A 19,259-nucleotide genomic window follows, 5' to 3' on the forward strand; every position below is an offset into this window, starting at 1 on the left:
TAACAAAAAGCACATAAACAATTAGAGTGGTAACAGGCTGGTACCTGACAAGATGAGGGCAAAATCCGATAAGCTGTTCTACCTTATTTGCGCTTGTACTACCTTGGAACATGCCAGAGTGTAACAGCATCCTTCATCTGTCATACATCCCTTCCCTTTCCTACATATATATCCATCTACATTCTTTAAGACTACAATAGCATTCTAGGTAACTCAATCTCGGTGCTGGCTGAAAAGAAATTAGCTCTTAAATTTAGAATAAAATCAACTTAATGCTTCCCAGGGAAAAAAACCCCAAACCACCAGCACCAAAAAAAACCCAAAAGTGATGGGGTTTAAACATGAACAGTATAATCTAACAGTTTATCTCTGTGAGGTAATCCTTGTGATTCAGAGTTATCCCTCTTCTTTCAAGAAAGATCAAGACTATTTCAGACTATGAAGTAATTCTTGTTTTGTTGTCTAGAATTTAGGAAACTTAGGACAATGAACTCAACTGTTCAGACCCAAGAAAACTTGGAAACCAAATGCCCTAATAACAGTACATTCCTTCACCTCCCTATAAAAAGGGGAAAAGAATAATTAATCAAAGGTTCAAAATTTGCCTTTTACTTCCTCCCCGACAGGGCTGGATGACAAGCTCTGGTTGTCATTATCTGTTCAGGTAGAAAGCTGGTTCTTCAGGTGTCTTCTAGGCTGGGCCTTTACAGGTGCCTGGTGGCACACCTGAACAGAACCACTGCTCACTGCAGGAATGGTTTTTTCCAGTCAAGCTCTATTTCATGTGCCTCCTCCACACCAGCTAAACATGGCCACGTATCTTTAGCAGCTCCAATGTATCTCTCTCTGCTTTCTGAAGCCTAACCAAGATGGGAGAACTGGAGGGAAGGAACAAACATCCCAGCCCTCAATGCTCTTTCTCTTCCGCTAAAAGTATGAGAAAAGGTATCTGGAATCTCATGACAACTTCTCTCAGCACAACCCCTTGTCTTACAGTTTTACGTGTAGAAGATTCTCTGGGAGCTAGAGGTGCAAGTTGCTGCAACATGATGATTCCACAATTAATATATTATCTTAGGAGAAGAAAATTGTCTCAGATCAAAGGAGACCTAATTTCATCAAGGTCTTACAGTCCCTCAAACATAGAAACCCCATCCCGGCTGTGGATTTCCAAGCAGAGAGTAGACCAGACTTGGCCAGGGTGAAGAAAGTCTTAGATAGGTGCAAAGGAGTTAATTAACACAACAACAGAGATGCTAATTAAACATTTTTTTTTCCACCAGAAACCCTTCATTATTGAAAAAACTTCACTTTACCAGTTTCATTGTCACTGGTTAACTTGTCCTCTCTCTCTTCCCTCTCTAAAGTGCTGCTTGCTGAGGATATACTGGATGCAGAGCAGTTGTCTTTTTCATTCACTTCCTCATTCTGCCTCTCTTTTTCACTGAGTATTGCACTTTCTTCTGGCTCTCTTTCTGGTCCTTGCTCCACCTCACTCTCTGGTCCCACCTCTGTAGCCTCTATTTCCTTGGGTGTCTCCGTTCCCTGCTTGGCCTCAGCCTCCTGTTCTGGTTCTGGTTCTGTCTCTGTCTCTGGTTCAGGTTCACTGGCACTCACTGGTGAAGAGAACAATGGGAGAAAGATATTCACTTAACAACGGAGTTGTCTCAGGCGCACCCCTCTAAATGAGAGCGACGTGAAAGTTGTACAAGTGCTTTACAGAAAAAAAATAAAAAGCAAGTCCATGGCATGCTGAACATTAAGAGCAACAGAGTGATGAATGTTGTGCGACGACAGCATTGCACATGAAGGTGGCCTGGCAGACCCCCTCACTTGCTGTCTGGAGCCAGCCTTCTATTTTTATACACACTTCCACAGCTGGAGTGTTGGACACATCTAAGGATTTGAACGAACCAGCAGAAAATGGGCATCCCACCTGAGCGTGACATTGACAGCTCAGTGCCTAGACAGAGCCAGGAAGGAAGAGATCTTTTTAAAAGCAAAAAGGAGGGAGATTGTGGCTTTTGGTTGAATTTTCTTTGGGTTCTGGAAGAATTCTTTTCTCACCTGATGAGGAACACTTCAACGAGAAAGTACAAATATTAGTTTTATTAACACAGTTGAATGGCACAGTCTGGAAATGGCACTGTCACACATTTGGCTGACAAAAACCATATGTTTTTTCATGCAAATTTACTTCAGAATAGCCACATCGAAAGTGAACAAAGTTTCCAACTGCTTGGCATATGGGACAAATTTAGTTTCCAACTGGTTGGCATATGGCATACTTAGCTTTTCTATCAGTTGGCATAAAGCAAACACTGTTGATAGTAAACTTGGTTTCTTCTTCCCTGCTTTATCACTGACAGTGAAATTCATTCACCTTTAGGCTTTTGAGCTTTAACAGTAGATTTTCACATGCAAATATTCTCTGCATGCTGCAAAGAAACTGAAAAGCATCCACACATATTCACATCAAGCAGATCACAATTTTCTGAAAACTGAAATGGCCATGCAAGAGTGATGAAAATGGGCATGCATATTAGTTCTGCATACTTCCCAAATTCCCTCTGTACTAAATTGTGTGTTGGGTGGCTAAACTACAATGATCAAGTCATATTTGTTTTTTCCTTCTGTTAACTGTTTCATGTTGTGTGCCTAGACTATTTTCTGAGACCAAAGAATAATGATTTTTAGCAATGTCTGTGCCTATCTTTACAATAACATGTATGTCTTTAAGCTAGCTTTCAGTAGTACATCTTCTCTTCCACTTCATTTCATATAAGTATATAAAATTGCAATGCTTTTTTTGCCACCGATTTCACTGGAGCTAAGCTTCTACACTTTCACAATTGATTTTAGATGTTTAATGTTTAAATGTTTAAATAAGCAGACATATATATATAATTTATGAGAGAAATGTACATGTTTAATATATGGTTCATACTCACTCAAATCCCTCTAAGATGTTCTGAAACATTCTCAATTAGAAGTCTACCTTTCTTACACATAAAAAGCATCTAAAAGTCTAATTTTAGAAATGCAAGCAGCTCTGCACATGTTTTGTCTCTCTAAATGTACCTTACATATGACTATACACTGGACACTGCCTATGAGAAAATCAAAATTATAGAGAGTTGGCAAGAAGCTGGCAGACATTCTGAATCCCAGTGGGGTGCTTCTGACCACAGCTGTCAATGTGCAGGTATAGCACAAGAGCAGTTTAAAGTCAAGCCAAGATTTGAATATAACTGAGATGAAAGCTTAGGAATCCTTCAGGAGTTCATGGAATTAACTGTAGCACGAAATACTCTGAGCGTGCCACGCTGCAATGGTCCATATATACAACTGCCATCGATTCATCCTAGAATAATAATGGTTTCATATGAATTTTATATGTATCTCTCTCAAAACAGTGTCATGCAATAACTGAAAATGTAAACTCTAACAGCCCAGGTGGAGAAAGAAGCTGACTAAAATGTGTTCAGGACTGTTAATGCTTGTGACACCTTTATCATCTAGGAGCTACACTGAAGATTCAATAGGATAAAGTCAGGGGAGATGTAAGGAATGCTTGACAAAAAGAGAGTATTCAAAAGAATTCTGGATACTCTTCAAACAAGGAATATTCCACACATACCAGAAAGATGCAGTATCTTAGCAGAATCTAATATATAACAAAGAGTAGTATACTGACACAGGCTGCTCTCTTGAGTTCAAGGAGTATCAACATCTAAGCACTTCTATAACAAAACAAGGATATGTTGACACTCATTTTCATAGAGTCATAGAATCAGCTAGGTTAGAAAAGACCTTTAAGATCATCAAGTCCAACCTTTACCTCAGGACTGCCGCATTCACCACTAAACTGTGTCACTAAAGGCCTCATCTACAGAGTTTTTGAACACTTCCGGGGATGGTGATTCCACCACTTCCCTGGGAAGCCTGTTTCAATACCTGATCACCCTCTTTGTGAAGAAATTTTTCCTGCTATCCAATCTAAACCTCCTCTGGTGCAGCTTGAGGCCATTACCTCTTGTCCTACCACTTGTTACTTGGGAAAAGAGACCAGCCACCTCCTCTCTCCATTTTGACAGTCTCTTTCTCTTTAGGGATAATATCAAGCAATCCACCTATAACCCAAATAACTTATAAATAGTAAGCTAAGTCCATTAGTGTTTCCCTTAAAAAGCAGCTGAAAAATCAAATATGACAGCAAACTCTAGCAGGAGAACAAAGCCATCAAAGTGTGCCCATCACTTGCAGTTCCATTGTGTGATCCATTGTGACAATATTGGTAAGAACTTCTGAAGATGTTAAAAAATACAATTCTCAGTGAATGCCTGGTGGTGGTCTATTGAAAATGAGCTTGTACTTTTAGTCTCTTATATATGGGATCCATTTTCACACCAGACAAAAGTAGTTCATTAGTAGAGGCAATCTTTCTTCACTTGCAAATGCCATTTTCATACTTCTCTCAAGGCTTAGTTTCTTGCCTCCTTAAAACAAATGAGCAGAAGTTTCATCTGGATTAACCAGGAAGAGGAAAATTGAATGTGTATTTAAGGACTAATTTTTGAGTCATATGCCCTCTTTTTTTTCTGCCAGAACTTAATCTCTAAAAATGTATTATTGGAAAAAAAATGCAAAGACTTCTCGGAAGACTGAAATCTCTCAAGAACCTCATCACTAAAAGAGACACTGTAAGAGAATGTGTAAAGACTTTGTTGTTTTGAGAGATGGTGCAAGCTGCGTCTTCTGACATTCTCAAGACTTGGTCATATAAAGCCCTAGCAACCTGATCGGCTATGATCCAATCAGATGTTGGTGGCAGCCCTCTTTTGAGGGAGAGGTTAGAAAGGACAGCAAGCTGCTCTCTTCTGAAAAATGTGGCTACGTGCTTACAACATTATACAGGGACATGGAGAGTAGTGACTTTTCTTCTGATATTCAACTACAAAGAAACTTTGAAGCAGACACAAGATGTTGCATCCCTAGTACCTGCAGATAAGACCTCAACCCCATAGTCCTATAAACCCTCAGAGAGAACAAACGTCCCTCTAGGTCTACATCTAATCCCCTGTAAGGGTAATAGATTAGGCAAGTACTTCTTTATCTATTTTCTCAGCTCTCTACTTGGAGCTGGGAGATACATACGCTAAGTTTCTCTTGAGGATACAGACACGAAGTCTGAAGATGGCTATACCTACCCAAAGCCCTACTGGTTCAACTGTTTTGACATTGCTTAAAGTCTTGGTTGTTATCTCCCTTCGGTTCCTCCACCACAGGAATCCTCTTGCTATGAATTCATCGGGGACTCTCTCTTTTCCTCCACCCCCATCCCAATCTTTTCTTCCCATTCCTTGTGATGGTAAAAACTAGCACATTGATTACCAGTAGGGAACTGGCTCTTTCTTCATGAAGTCAGAAATTATCTTCCTTTGTCCCCCACCCAAGTTCCTTCTCTGACTGCCCATACTCTGGTTCCTTTGGCTCTACAATTGGGGCTGCAATGGCTTCACTGCACCCTCAGAGCCTGGTGCTTCTCCATTTACCGAGATGCTTTCACCAGTCATACTTTAGGCAGTGTTTGAACCTTGCTCAGCTACTAATGTGTTCAGAAGGTTTCCTACTGTCCACAATGTGCAGGTGGATTGGCCTGCTTACTTCCTCAAGTGCTAAAAAATCTGCTCCTCTCAGAGAAGGGTTCATCTCCAATTCCTTTGTTGACTGACTTCAGAGATGTCTTGGTTATTGTTGCTCTTCTTTACTGCACACGTGCTTTTCATAAAATATTCTCCAATGAAATTACAAAAGAGGAAGTAGCTCTCTAAAACAGAATAATAAGTTCCACTTTGCAGTTATGGGATTGCCTTCATTTCCTCTGAATGCCATACCCCAAGTTTTACGAGAGTAGGTCTTACAAGGCTTGATTACTTTAGTGGAACCAATTGTTTTATATGAGAAAACACTTCTGCTCAGTAATTCCAGATTTTTATATTGGTTAACAATACTGAGACATTTCACAGCATGGGACAAAGTTCCACAGACAAAATCCATTTCCTTCTTAAGCCCAGTAGATACTGGATGGCTAAAGAATACTTCAGCAAAAATGGCATAAAATAAATTTGACTCTGAAACTTTGCTAGTAGAGGAACACACTTCCCGTTTGACTTCAGCTTCTGAATTCTGCAGATGAATATCACATATCCATTAACACCAGTCTTGCAGAGTCTTTGGAAGGTCCTATGCGCAGAACCAAGGAAGCATTTTCCTTCTGCAGTTTCATCGTTTCTTGGTAAAATGGTGACCCCCAAGCAACTGCTTAGGGTACAAGTAATCTGGATTCTGTCCATGGCTGTATTTCAGCTTTCCTACAACTGGCTTAAGTGAGTTAATGCCTCAGTTTCTCTATCTATGAAATGGGATTCACAACATTTCCTAAAGATAGTAAAAGTTGAGATTTTAAATCATTATGGAGCATAAAAAACTTGGTTAATAGTCTAGAGGCCATGGCACAAAATCTAAAAATAAGCCTGCCAGCTATTGGCTGATATCTAATAATCTGGTCACCTCCATATGAGTGAGCCTGCCCTGCCCACGTGCTCCTTACTGCATACAATCTTCCCAATGCTTTTAGTAAGCCTGAAACAGCATCCTTCCTTATGCACAGCTCCTGCTGAAGTATGCAGATTTCAGGACCCTGTTCTGGTGCCACCCTGGCCATCTGTCTGTAGCTGCCCTTGGCTGGAGGCTTACCCTGCCCCATCCATATGTTCCCTCTTTGCTACCAACTTGCCAGGTGCTGCCCTCTTATGCAGCTGATATTGCCAGGAGTTTTAGTAGTGATGTCCTGCCTACACATGTGTTGAATGCTTTGCCATATTCTGGCTGCCTGAAGTTGCCCGGTACACCTGCTCTAAATGCATTCTCCAAATGGATTGTGCTGCTCCATTTCATGCTGCATTTTTATTTTAATGTTTCCAGGAGAAGTATGTTTAAATAATCATCATAAAGGAGATACTTGCTCCCTACCCAGCTCTGAAACCCTAATGGTGGAAAAATCCAACTTATTTGCTTTAAAAGCAATATTGTACTAAAAAAAAAAAAGACCTTCTGGATGTTTCTGAATATCAGTATTACAGAAAAATGCCCATGTTTTTTAAGTTCAAATGATTCCACTGAGGCTTTTAACAAGAAAACTGGGAATATAATTAGGAAAATATATAAACCTAAATTAAATAAACTTCACCTACTTAGTACAGTGAGGATAAACATATGCAACATTCGGTATTTATTTGTAACTTTTTCTTAAATTGCCTTGCTTTATAGCATGCTACCAGCCATAACACTCAATAAAACCAAGCAGTGCAAGTTACAAATGCATTAATCACCAATAGCATGTAGCAGGAAATCAAATGAAATCAAAGTGAATGACGGCGGTAATTCACCCTCAACATGCATTCTAGCTCCCAGTGTTAATGCAACATCATGTGGCGCGAATACAAATCTGTATGGTGGGTGTTTTTCAAGGACTGAAGGAGGGGTACATGATGCAAGTAGCAGAATGACGTGCACACAAAAAAAATATTGCTCTGCACACCAATAAATTATATGACAGCAAACCAACCATGCAAACACTAATTATACTTTCCTTTTTACTAATTGTCTGTGGTCTCTTTTAAGTCCTTTACTACTTGTGCTACAATTTTAAGTTTTTCTTGGTGTTAAAAATAACCAACACTCTCCCTGCCTTCAATTCAAGACCTTTTCAGTTTGCCCCATTCAGCCTTTGCTCTGCTGTAAGGTTATTACAATCTTGGCATTCATCTGTTGCATTTCTTTCAGAGAATCCACATAAGCAAAATCTGTTGGCAGCAATATTACTGGTCTAGTATTCAGTAACTTCTAATATACAAGGAACATGATGCTAAAATTAAGACCCTCTGTATGCTCTGTTTTCCAATTATTCCATTCTAATAGCAACAGACAGTGATAATATAAATCATAGCCACAATTAGCAGTGTGTTCTTTGCTTCAATAGACTAGAAGATATCCAAATCTATGCAAAAAAAGAGGACATTTAAGAAGACAGCACGAAACAATACAAGACGACCCTTTACTTTGGCATCTCAGAGGTTATATTCTTGGACTCGTGCATCTAAAACACTGCTAGCCCAAAAGAAACTATGATAAAATCACTTTCCTCTGCCCTCCTTTTCACTTACCTTCTGAAGGCTGAGGAGTCCCACAAGGGGCGGAAGGGGTCTTCAGCTCTTCCTGGGAGTCTACGGATGCTGGGCTGACACACTTGGGTACAGGTGAGGATGGGGCAGGTGAGGATGGGGCTGAAGGAGATCTCAGGTTCAAGGACAGCTCACTTCTGCCTCGGCTTACGCTCCGACTCTTCAGCTCCTTCTCATACTCCTCTGCTGCCAACCTCTCCAAGTATTTGTATCTGAAAGTTAAATTCCAGAGGGTTTCCGTAAAGAAAAAGAAGTCTGTGGCTGATGCTTGTTTATGGATGAAACACCTGCAGAGAATGAGCTGACTTCCTGACCGAAGGGGTACAGCACTAAACTGCCTGCCTGCTCTATCTGCCAAAAAATGCACACCAAAGCAGAGACTATTTCCCTGAAAAATGTTAAATTGCTCATGACAAAACAAAAGCAAAACACAGCAGAGTTAAAGAGCCTTTAGATATAGTATTGTGTCTGCGCAGTCCTTCTCCTTTTGGAAGCATTTGCCTGTCCTCCTTTTCACCCTCCTCCTTCACCCTCCTCCACCTCACAGCCCTCCCTCTCCCAAAACTAAACGGGAGGGAATAAAATCCAAAAGAAGAATAAAAAAAAGGGGGGGCAAAAGTAAAAAAAACCCTCCAAAGCCAGAGACCCTTAATATTGATGCAAATAGCCAGAGTCTGAAACTTGCTGCAAGGAGAGGAAAATGGTTCAGTGCAGCAGGCAAAAACAGATCTCCCTGAAAATAATACCAATAATAAAGGTTTGGATTGACTATCTAAAGTCTCTGAACCTGCTTCTATTTGCTCTGAGAGCAATGCACTGGAATTCACTTTGTTCTCTCCAGAGTCTACAATGGAAAGTTTTCTTTTTTTTTTTTAATTCTAAAAAATTTCTCTGCCGGACTCAGACATCCAATAGCTTGTACCTGACGTCACATGTAGTTTATTCATCAAAGTCACTTTAAAAGAACAAAGATACATCTGTTTTGCATTTAAGGCAGGCAGAACTCACTAACTGTTTATTAAGACCAGCTACCAATCATATTCTTCATAGTGTGCTTTATACATTTTGACCAAAATAACTTTGAAATATGTGCCTCTTCCAGATGTCTGCTAATTTTATCCACCATTATTTGCTAAGGAATAAATTCCTGACTACAGTTGGATCGGGCTTTAGACTGTTTGTCTTACCCACAAGTGAACTGTTAAACAGGTTAATCAAGACTACTGCTTATGTCCCCGAAACACTGTGGTCATCCTCCTATAACCCACTGTGATAAACACTTTGTAACAGGGAACACCACTCCTCCCCCCTTCTGCCTCATTGACAGCCCAGATTAGTGTATGAGGGTGCATTAAAAGCAGGCAGAGTAAAAGTCAGCCACATGTAGTAACAAACAAGCTTAGTGCATATCGCAGCCACACAGGCATGCACATTTGCAAACATCCATATAGAGCATAGAAACGTGTCTTTGAAGAGCACTCCTTGTGTTTTCAGAGGCAATTTGCTTTATTGCAAACAGCAATAATGAAGAACAAACTCATTTTCTTTTATTCCTCCAGAGGTATGCACAGGCTTTGAACAAATTCTGCAAGAAAAAGAACCCCTACAGACTCTGGATGAAAATATAACAAGCCACATACTTGTATGGTTATAAAATAGGAACTGTTTACAGTTCCAAGATGAAGCCAATTCTCGAGAATGATTTCTTGCCTTTTCAGTAGAGGAGAAAGCCTTTCACTGGCATAAGCTTAGTGTTCTGTTACAGTTCATGAAGCCAGTCTTTCTTTTAACGTTGGTTATTTAGGTATTGCACCTTACCTCTCCACACAGGCAGAGCAGATGGGACTTCAGACTCATAAAGAGCCATTAAAATCAATCACTTAGCTCCAACAGGTACAGACCAGCTGGCTACCGCTGAGGAGGGTTTTCCAGTTTGCCAATAGAGTACAACAAAAATCTGGATGGATCCTTCTATAATAGGGGGAGCTACAACATTTTATAGTCCTCAGCTCTTTTTAAACTGCTTTAACATTTTAGCTTCTGTAGCTGTGTGCTGCACAGCCAACCAGCGAAGCAGAAGTCTATCATCAAGATGTGCCTTCTCAAAATATATCTGTTCATTATACTGAAAGAAAAAAGGGAACCAGAACAGCAACTCTCTTAGCAGCACATCAGCAAAACTAGTTATCAAACGGAAAGCCTAATAAGCAAATACAGCAGCGTAGCCAAGAAATAAAAACAATTCAAGAATCAGTTATTAACACTTCACACTTGATAAATTACATTTATTTAGGTTACTTTTTGTTTCTGGCTGATCTCTCTAACAATGAATGAATGCCAGCATCAAATACACAAGGTCTCATGAAGACCAAAACCTGAAGGAGTCGAAGGGATGAGCTACCATTCCACTGCTGTACTGTGGGGTGTAGCTCCTCCAGTACAGGATTGACACATTGCCTCTGAATATACTTCCATGATCCTTTAAATCATGGAAATCTGTCGACATCATCACCACTATGCCGACTCTTCTCTAGAAACAAAAAGCCAAAAGTCTGTGGGCTATCCATTTGGTATACCTCATGAACATGACATTCCACTTATCATCTTCAAGTGGATGAAAATATCATTGCGAGATCTCTAGGTCTCTGAGGAATGCCCTGAGGATGATTCAAAATGTTTATGTACCAACAAAGTCATGGGGCGAAGAGCATCTGAGCTGCAAATCACACTAGGGAGGGCTTGGGAGCTCACCTTTCTTGAGTTTATTTTTAAATTACCAATGGAAAACACCCAACCAAGCAAAGTAAAAAAGGCCTCAAATTGTTGAACGTCAAGACCATGTGGAACAAATGGTGCTGAGTTACACTCAGACCCCTTGAAACTGCAGGAATCTTTCTCCATCATACCGAGACCACTCCAGAGCCACTGGGAAAGTGGATGCCCCTATTCTAGAGCTCCAGAGTGACGCAATAGCAGACAGAATGTTTCTATGTGTTCAATATTATCTCTTTTCACTTATCCAAACTGATTCACAGGAAATGTACAACCCAGATTTTAACTAGGTTTTTAGGACTTTGGCTATGGTGTTTTTTTACAGTCCATGCATTCTCTTAAGACAAGTCAACATGCAACTTGCTATAGGAAACGAAATTTCACTTGTGCAAAGGTGTGTGTTAAAAAGATAGTTGCAAAATGCCAGTGTAATGGACAATAGGTGCAAGACTTCTGCAACTTGCAGAAGTTTTCTCCAATATATATGTGCTGTCAAAGGAAACGTGTCTTTCCTCTTTCTGAGGAAGAACTGATAACTAACATTTCAGTTCAAAAGAGCCCTAAGGACAAAGACACATTCCTACTGACCAGTGAAATTGTCTTGGATTGCACAGCAATGATGTCTTTCTGGTGAACACTTCCTCAAAAGTACTCCAGTTTACTTGGCGTGTTCCCTTACAACTTGAAAGTGCTGGAGAGCTTGCTTCTAATTTGTTTCAAATCTTGCTGACAAGCATGTTTGCTGTAAAAGGTTTTACTCCGCTGTGATCAGTGTATGATGCTTACATGCTTAGAAGCATTTCATTTCAGAAAATGTTCTAAACTATTTGTAATTGTTTTGGCTGGAAGGACAAAGGAAAGCCCATCCACTTTTTTCTTACTCTTCAGAGATTTCAAAACCATTTTCTAATATTAGCTACTTCAGCCACAACAGATCAGACTTCAGTTGACAGAAACCAACTGTCTCCCGTATGAGGATTTTGTAGGAAAAAAAAAAGGAAGAAAAAAACCCCAACCAAAAAACCCCCCACCAACCGAAAAGCCCCCCAAAAATAAAAACCACCCAAACCCAAAATGCAGCAACACAATGATTTCTGATATGGCTGCTCTCATACTTGGATAATATAATTCCAGTTCTTTACAATCTAGAAGTATCTCCAGAGAAAAATCTCTAGAGAACCATAAAAGCAGAACTGAAGCAATCTGGATGATTTTTCATCTACTATTTATTCAGTAACACACATACTTTCCAGGTAAAAACAAGAGCTCCCTCCAGGGTGTAATTACTAGTGGAGGTAGAGATGAAGCTACTGAAAGGCAAAGGTCTTTTGTCGAGTATTTCTTGAAAAATGTGCTTTCATAAGCACATAGCTCCCAGCCTAGTCCATAGTTTTTAAACCATTTAATAAAATTTAATAAAAGGAAAAAAACACCCCAAACCCTCAGTCCCTTTAAATACACTATTTAAATAAAACTAAAACAATACCTCAATGATAAACACTGCTAAGCTTTGCAATTTACTCACTGATGTTTAGAGAGTTTGGCAAAGAAAAATTGGCCCTGAAAGATAAAAATATGCTGGGAGCAGGTCAGATCCATTTCCATCAGCCTGTGACTGCAGTTTTGCAATGTTTGTGACCCTAACTTCCTTTATCCTCAGCTGCCTTTTCTGACCCTCTAGAAAGCTTGGGACCCACTGGGTGAGAAAGACAGGCTTATTCAATTTATAACTAAACTAAATTTTGGCAAATTTCTGAGGCAAATGGAGTAAGCTTTTTTCCCACACAAATAGATAAAAGATAGATCATCAATCATACTTATGCACTCCAGTCCCATTGCTCTTCATTTATTGCTGTGCTTACAGCTGGACTTAATTCTCCTCTTTAATGAAGAACTTTAACGAAACAACCGCTTTCTTATAGAAGTCTTTTGGAATAAAAGTGTTCTGTGCATGCAGAGTTAAAAATGTAAATACATGACAGCTCCACAGTAAAGAATATAGAAAGTGCAAACAACCAGTGGGAAGAATGGATGCATTTTATACAAACCTCTCTTCTCTTGCTTGTCTTAGTTCTTCTCTTTTGTCTAAATAATCACGGCTAGAAACAGAATTGCAGTAAATTGCAGAGGAAACCAGCAGAATAAGGTAACAGAAGTAGAAGTACAGCAGGAGAAACAGATCAATACAAAGAAGCTGATTAGAAACAATGAAGACTATTGTTCATAAAAATGATTAGTTTGTTTTTGTAGAAAAGGCTGAAAAGTGTGTGTATACACTTATCCTTGCATACACCACAGGTATGTGTACACCAAATACGTAATTCAGAAGATCATTATGCATAATTACAAAAAAACCCCAAAAGTGAAGAACTTGAAGCACATTTTGAAACCTAGTAACTCAAATTTGATACAAGCAACTAGCCTTACCATAATGAGCAGGCACATTAGTGGCTATTAAACCAGTCCTCATCTGCTCTATCTAGAATGCCCCAAAACAGTGACTGCAGCACCTGGCAGGTCAGACCAAGGCAGGGAGCATACCGTATCAGCCTCTTCCTAATGTACCTTTCCTCAGTGTGTTTTAGTTGCCATGGTTGGAAATGGGGCAGTGGGCTGGCATTAACAAGTAGGACAATTCTTCGTTCTCACAAGGTGCATGCAACATCATCGGACAGCTAACACCCTTTCACTTCTTTATTTTTCACCCTGAGTTTCAGATACAAACATCCCTGCATCGCTGGGAGGAGCTGCCCCTCTCACAGCTCCTCAAGTAATTCACATATTTGGCTTTTGGCAGGTCAATTTTTTGGAAGCCTGAGCACTGTGATTTCAGGCAGGCCTGTCAAATCCACAAATGTGGATGCAAATTTAACTCAGAGCACAGCAGAACCCAGTGAACATCCAGCCTCCCTCAATATCACAGCAAGACAGTTCTTTACAATGTATTTTTAATATTTTGTTGAATCTGATAGACAAAACTGATGAGATTTTCATCTTATTTGCTAGATTCTTCCACAGTGTAACCTGTGAGTACCAGGAAGATTTTCAGAACTATTCCATTTGTGAATAAAACACTGTTTTTTCTCTTTATATTCTGTCATCAAAGGAATTACTTTTCATCTACCATACCAATAGATATCAAACATCTGCTTGCAAGTGCTCTTCAAAAGTCTGTCAATAAGGAACATACGTTACTGTTTTAGGCTACCTCTACATTCTTTAAATCCCTGACCTGGTTAGACTTTTATCATATTTTCAGAGTATTCTTTGGAATTACAATAGCTATGGGAATAACTCCAAGGGAAAAAAAAATCTAGGAATTTTTCAGCAGGTATATTTTAACATTACTCTTTCCCCTTTGACAGCTTTCACCCTTCCCTACAGCTGAAGAATAACCCTTGTATTTTAGGACATACTCTTCTATACATGCAGCAGGTACAATGGTCCTTTTACTGAGAGAAATGCTCATTATGTAAAGCATTCCTTTTGCTAGCAATAGCTTATGAAGCTTTTTAATACCTCTCCTAAGCCCAAGCTCTTTCACAATTGGTGATGCTCTCCTTTAAATTACCTTCAATTTGTCAATAATGGTGCCAGAAACCAGTGCAATGTTCTTGAGGCAGAGTTGGAAAGAATGAGATAACAAATGAGTCATAAGGGTAAATCCAGTACTGCTCACGAGTTTTAAGGCTGTGAATTGCAAGTGCTATTTTTAATCAAAAATACATCTTCAGAGACTGGGTTTCTAGCCAGACTGATGATATGATAATGTAATCCCAAGAACTCTTGCAAAACTGCCCATGACTGCTGTGGCTTTGTCCTCCTCCTGCCAAACTGTTTAAGCAACTGTAGGATACTGTCTGTCAGTGAAGTTTGGTAGCTTTGGAGACCCTCTACTCAAATGCAAGTTATAACTTTTGGGCGACCATGGAACTCAAATCTAGAAGATGAAAACACCGAGCATTGAAAAATTGTCATCTTAAACATGCAACACAGTCATGACATCTAGTTAATCAGTTTCTGACTCTGGAGTAATGGTATGAAGATGTATATTTTAAAAAATTTGTTTTTTCTGACTTTAAGGGGTCTCTTTTAGTGACAGAACAACTACTGTAGCCCATCTCCAGTGAAACGTGCAGATCTGCTATTCAAACAGGTCAAGCTGCCAAATGTCCTGGTGGCTTTTTTGGTCTGGGAGTTTCCTTTCTGAAAGATCATCTTGGCTGTCCGTGGCAGACTGCTGCAGCCTGATGATACCACTTAGAGGGAGATTTTTTGGAAGAGCCTTTAAGACCGAGACCTGATTGTTTGTTTCAGGAGAACTTGGGCAGCTGTTGGCTGCCAAAGATCCTATTATGGTGCTCTCCCACCTTCCATCTGCCTCTCATTTTCCTCTAAACTAGCTATCTTCTGGAGCCAGGAGAGTATCTCCTTCAAGCAGCCAACCAACCAACCACTAGTAAGTTACTCCTTTTTCCAAATTCACTATGACACAGGGCATTTCCACTTCTTACCAAAGAGATGATTACAGTGAAAATAATCCTGCATACTAATAAAGAAGCTCACATGAAACCCAGTGCCATGTTTTCCATAAATACAAACTCTGAGGCTACAAAACATTTATCCTACCATTCTTTAGATTACTACATTATGTGTTCTAACTATGCTTACTTTTCACTCCTGTTTATGAGGAAACAAACTGGTTTCTTAGTGTACACTCTTCAGGCAGTAGGCAAACTACTTCAGGTACAGGCTCCTTATCTATCCCAAGCCCACTGTAGTTTTTGTTAATGCCTGTGCTGGGATTTCCAGGCATGGATTTAACAGGAGGAGTAGGCTTGTCTGTTACTATCCTCAGGCAACATATCCTGGGATCCCCACAGCACACAACATATTCTCAGATGTGAAAATGGAGAGTCCTGTATTCAGCTGGGGCCTTTGCCTGGCCACAGCTTGAGCAATAATTTTGATAACTGCCTTCTGTTAGTTTCTGTTTTGAGGAAGAAAAGATGCATGTTCAGAAAAGTGGGAAAAAGTAGTTTAAAAACACTACCATACATCCCAAGACAGCAAAACAGTTTTACTTTGCAGAACCCAAAAAGATGTCTCAGTGTTGTCCCTTCCTCCGTTTTAGATACCTTCCTCCCACTGTTTCATCTTCAAACCCTATGCCTTACTGAGATTTATTTTGAGAAGTATATTAGGTAATAAAACCTGGCCTCTGCAGACAGCCACACAGTATAATTGGCAAATAAATAGCTGTCCTCAAAAAAATTGCCGGTTTACTGAACGCTGGTTTATCATGTGTCCAATTTATCAGTTCTTAAGATACTTAGATTAAGAAAGGTATCTAAAGAGACACAAACTATTCATTAATTCAATTATTTTGCAATTGAATGTCTCAATGATTTACAAATCCATCACACATTAAAGGAATAGACTGAGAGCAAATTTGGTTCCTACTTGAATTTGTTTCTTTCTTCACGTTCTATCCTTTGCAACCTTTCTTCTCTCTCCTTCCGTCGCCTTTCTCTTTCTGCTGCCAAGGACTCCTGGTGCAGCCGAAAAGATGATGTAAGAAGACCACCCAAAGCTGGCCTGTAGAGAAGGAAGATCAGATTTCTTAGTGTCACTTTTATTGATTATACTGGCAAAAAATGAGTAGCAATCATTCAGCACGTAACATAATCCCAACCAACACAATGACATCGCAATATTTATGTATGGATGCTTCAAAGCACTGGCTAAGTGTCTTCTTGCTGAATTGATTTGAGATACTGTGGTGAGCTTAAGAGTGACAGATAGGGTAGGCTTCTTAAATTGCTAAATTTCTGAAGCACAAATAAAGCACATGTAAGAATTCTTCAGCCTATTTCAACTGCAATATTGTCTAATTATTTTTTTTACTGTATAATCCCATTAACTGAAAAGCTGAAAGAAAGGCTTCTCTGCTCTCTAGTCTACATTTCTTTTTTTTTTTTTTTTTTTTGCCATTTAGCCCCATTCATTCTGTCCATAGTGAACAGAAAGAACAGTTTACTACCACCTGCCTTATGACTAAGCAAGAATTAGTCTTAAAGGGGACCTTCTCTGCAATCCTCTGACCATAACTATAAACTGGATGCTCCATGGTAGATACTATAATGAAGAAGGCTCAATGTTCCCACCAGCAATGCATATCAAACTTCTAGCTGCTGTTCAGGAGGCTGTTAAGATGCATGAGAGAAGATAAGTAAATGCCCAGTCAAACAAGTGGAACTTTATTTTGGCCAGAAATGGCAGCCTTTACAGTAAAGGCTTCTCAAATATGTAAATTATTTTTTTCTTTGAGATTAAATAGCTTCAAGTAGCAAATACACTTTTGAAAAGCTACATTTATATTCACTTACAGTTTGGGCTTGACTTTTTACTGCAAGTACTTCTTTGGCTAGGAGACTGGCTTCTCTTTTTCCACCAACATGGTGGTATTGTACCACCAAGCTCTCACATGGCAACCAAGTGACCTCAGAGTAAACAGAGTAAACAGTCTTTCTTTCTGTCTCTTCGACAGGAAAAATCTGCACTGTACCGGGTAGCTTTACACAGATGTAAATGTATCCACACTGATTGAATTAGACTGATAAAATCAAAAAGACATAACTCATGCAGAGTGGTTTCTGTGCATTGTTGTAACATGACTTTTGCAATGAAAGGATTAATAAGAGAAATATTGCCTTTTCTGAAAAGAAACTAAACCCAGTCTAAAGGACGGTTCCCAAACCAGCAATACAAACCTGCATAAATTTTTGTTATTTTTAAGAACTCAGACCTTTTCCATCATTTATTTACATGCCCATGACTGCACAATGTAGGCACTTAGCGTAATGGCACCAGTTCACCAGTGAAAATAAGTGCTGGAGAAGACAAAAACATTAATGCAAACCTATCTTCCCTGAGTGTTCATGTCTGTGCAAGCAGGAATGCCACAAAACATACCTATTTCAGCCCCACTGGTAGTAAGGCAGTATGAATATAATTTCAATAATTTCAATAAATTGAATTTCAATATGTCATATCCCACCCGCATAAACATTACATAAGATGGTATAAAACTTGATATTCTGTAAGCCTCTCTGCTGGCACTCCTCCAGAGCTACAGTATCAACGCTGGATCACACTCAAACCCATAAAAATCTCTAATACGTCTCAGCACTAAGAAAAGCAAGGAAAAAAAAAAAAAATCCTCAAGCCCCGACAGTCAAGTATGTGTGGTGAATTCCCCCTTGAACATATTTTACATTTATTTTAACTTTTGACCCTTTAGTGCATGTTGCAAGAGACAGCTCTTGGCAGAAACAGTAGCACCACTGTACTAAGATTCAAAAGTTAGAACTCTGTCCCTGTGGCAGCATGAAAACCCACGGCGATAAGGTTGGACATATCATCAGAAATTGCTCTTGGAAGGGGAAAACTAGGTAGTGCCTCCACATGAAGGCTCTTGAGAATTAACTAAAAGAGATGGCAGAAAGAGGGTCCCTATCAAGTCTGTGCTCATACCTGTTCTGCATATTTAGCTTCCTATCCTCATCCTATCCCATTCCAACCAGCTTGTCTGAAGTCTGCAAGCTCCATTTGGAGTCAAAAGAAGTTATGACTTAATGAAACCTAAAGGAAAACTAAGGGGAAGGATGGGGTGATGCTAAGAGACCAAAAGAGTGACTTTAGCTCTGAACAGCATCTAGCTGGTTGGAAACCTTCAGCTCTGGCTAAGCTTTCTGGAGTTCCACAGTAAATACACATTCTTATCCAAGGGATTACAGGGGAATCATTCGGAGATGTGCAGCTCGATCCTGCAGATAGGATTCTAACCTTACCTTACATTATTACGGTATAATAATGTCTCCACATGCCAAAACACCTTGTTTGGAGGTGTGACCTAGCATAGTTTGTCTGGCATTGCTCACTTAGCTAAAATTTGCAGATGTATGAACAGCAGCCTCACAATCTAAATATAAGTTCCATAGCCATATAGCCAGCAAACAAGCAAATGTCTAAGAAACTAAAAATGCATATCCATGTGCCATATTAGTTTGCCACCTCTTGGGAACTAATCAAACCAATAATAACTAGCCAAAATTTGGTATTTCCCACTGGTTGCTTTATGAAACCATAATCACTGCTTTATGAAACAAGCTACCGTACAGCATGCACATGCATACCTGATTCAATCACTTTGCCCAAACACAGTCAGTTCTGGACCGC

At 39.6% G+C, this 19,259-nt stretch overlaps 1 protein-coding gene across 5 annotated transcripts in view; it reads right to left on the reverse strand.

Annotated features, from left to right (window-relative positions):
* The window catches only part of FHOD3 (formin homology 2 domain containing 3), a 373,735-nt gene that overhangs the window by 65,284 nt on the left and 289,192 nt on the right, over positions 1–19,259 (reverse strand). For 2 of the 5 annotated variants that reach the window (XM_030499310.2, XM_030499318.2), the window contains 4 exons: positions 16,482–16,616; positions 13,067–13,117; positions 8,229–8,458; positions 1,317–1,616 (listed from right to left, as the gene is read on the reverse strand). In XM_030499310.2, coding sequence (XP_030355170.1) covers positions 1,317–1,616; positions 8,229–8,458; positions 13,067–13,117; positions 16,482–16,616 — 716 coding nt within the window. The remainder of the gene's footprint in view (positions 1–1,316; positions 1,617–8,228; positions 8,459–13,066; positions 13,118–16,481; positions 16,617–19,259) is intronic. The other 3 variants (XM_030499287.2, XM_030499280.2, XM_030499299.2) reach the window with 2 other exon arrangements.

Source organism: Strigops habroptila, chromosome 1 (genome assembly GCF_004027225.2).
Source record: "Strigops habroptila isolate Jane chromosome 1, bStrHab1.2.pri, whole genome shotgun sequence".
NCBI lineage: Eukaryota > Metazoa > Chordata > Aves > Psittaciformes > Psittacidae > Strigops > Strigops habroptila.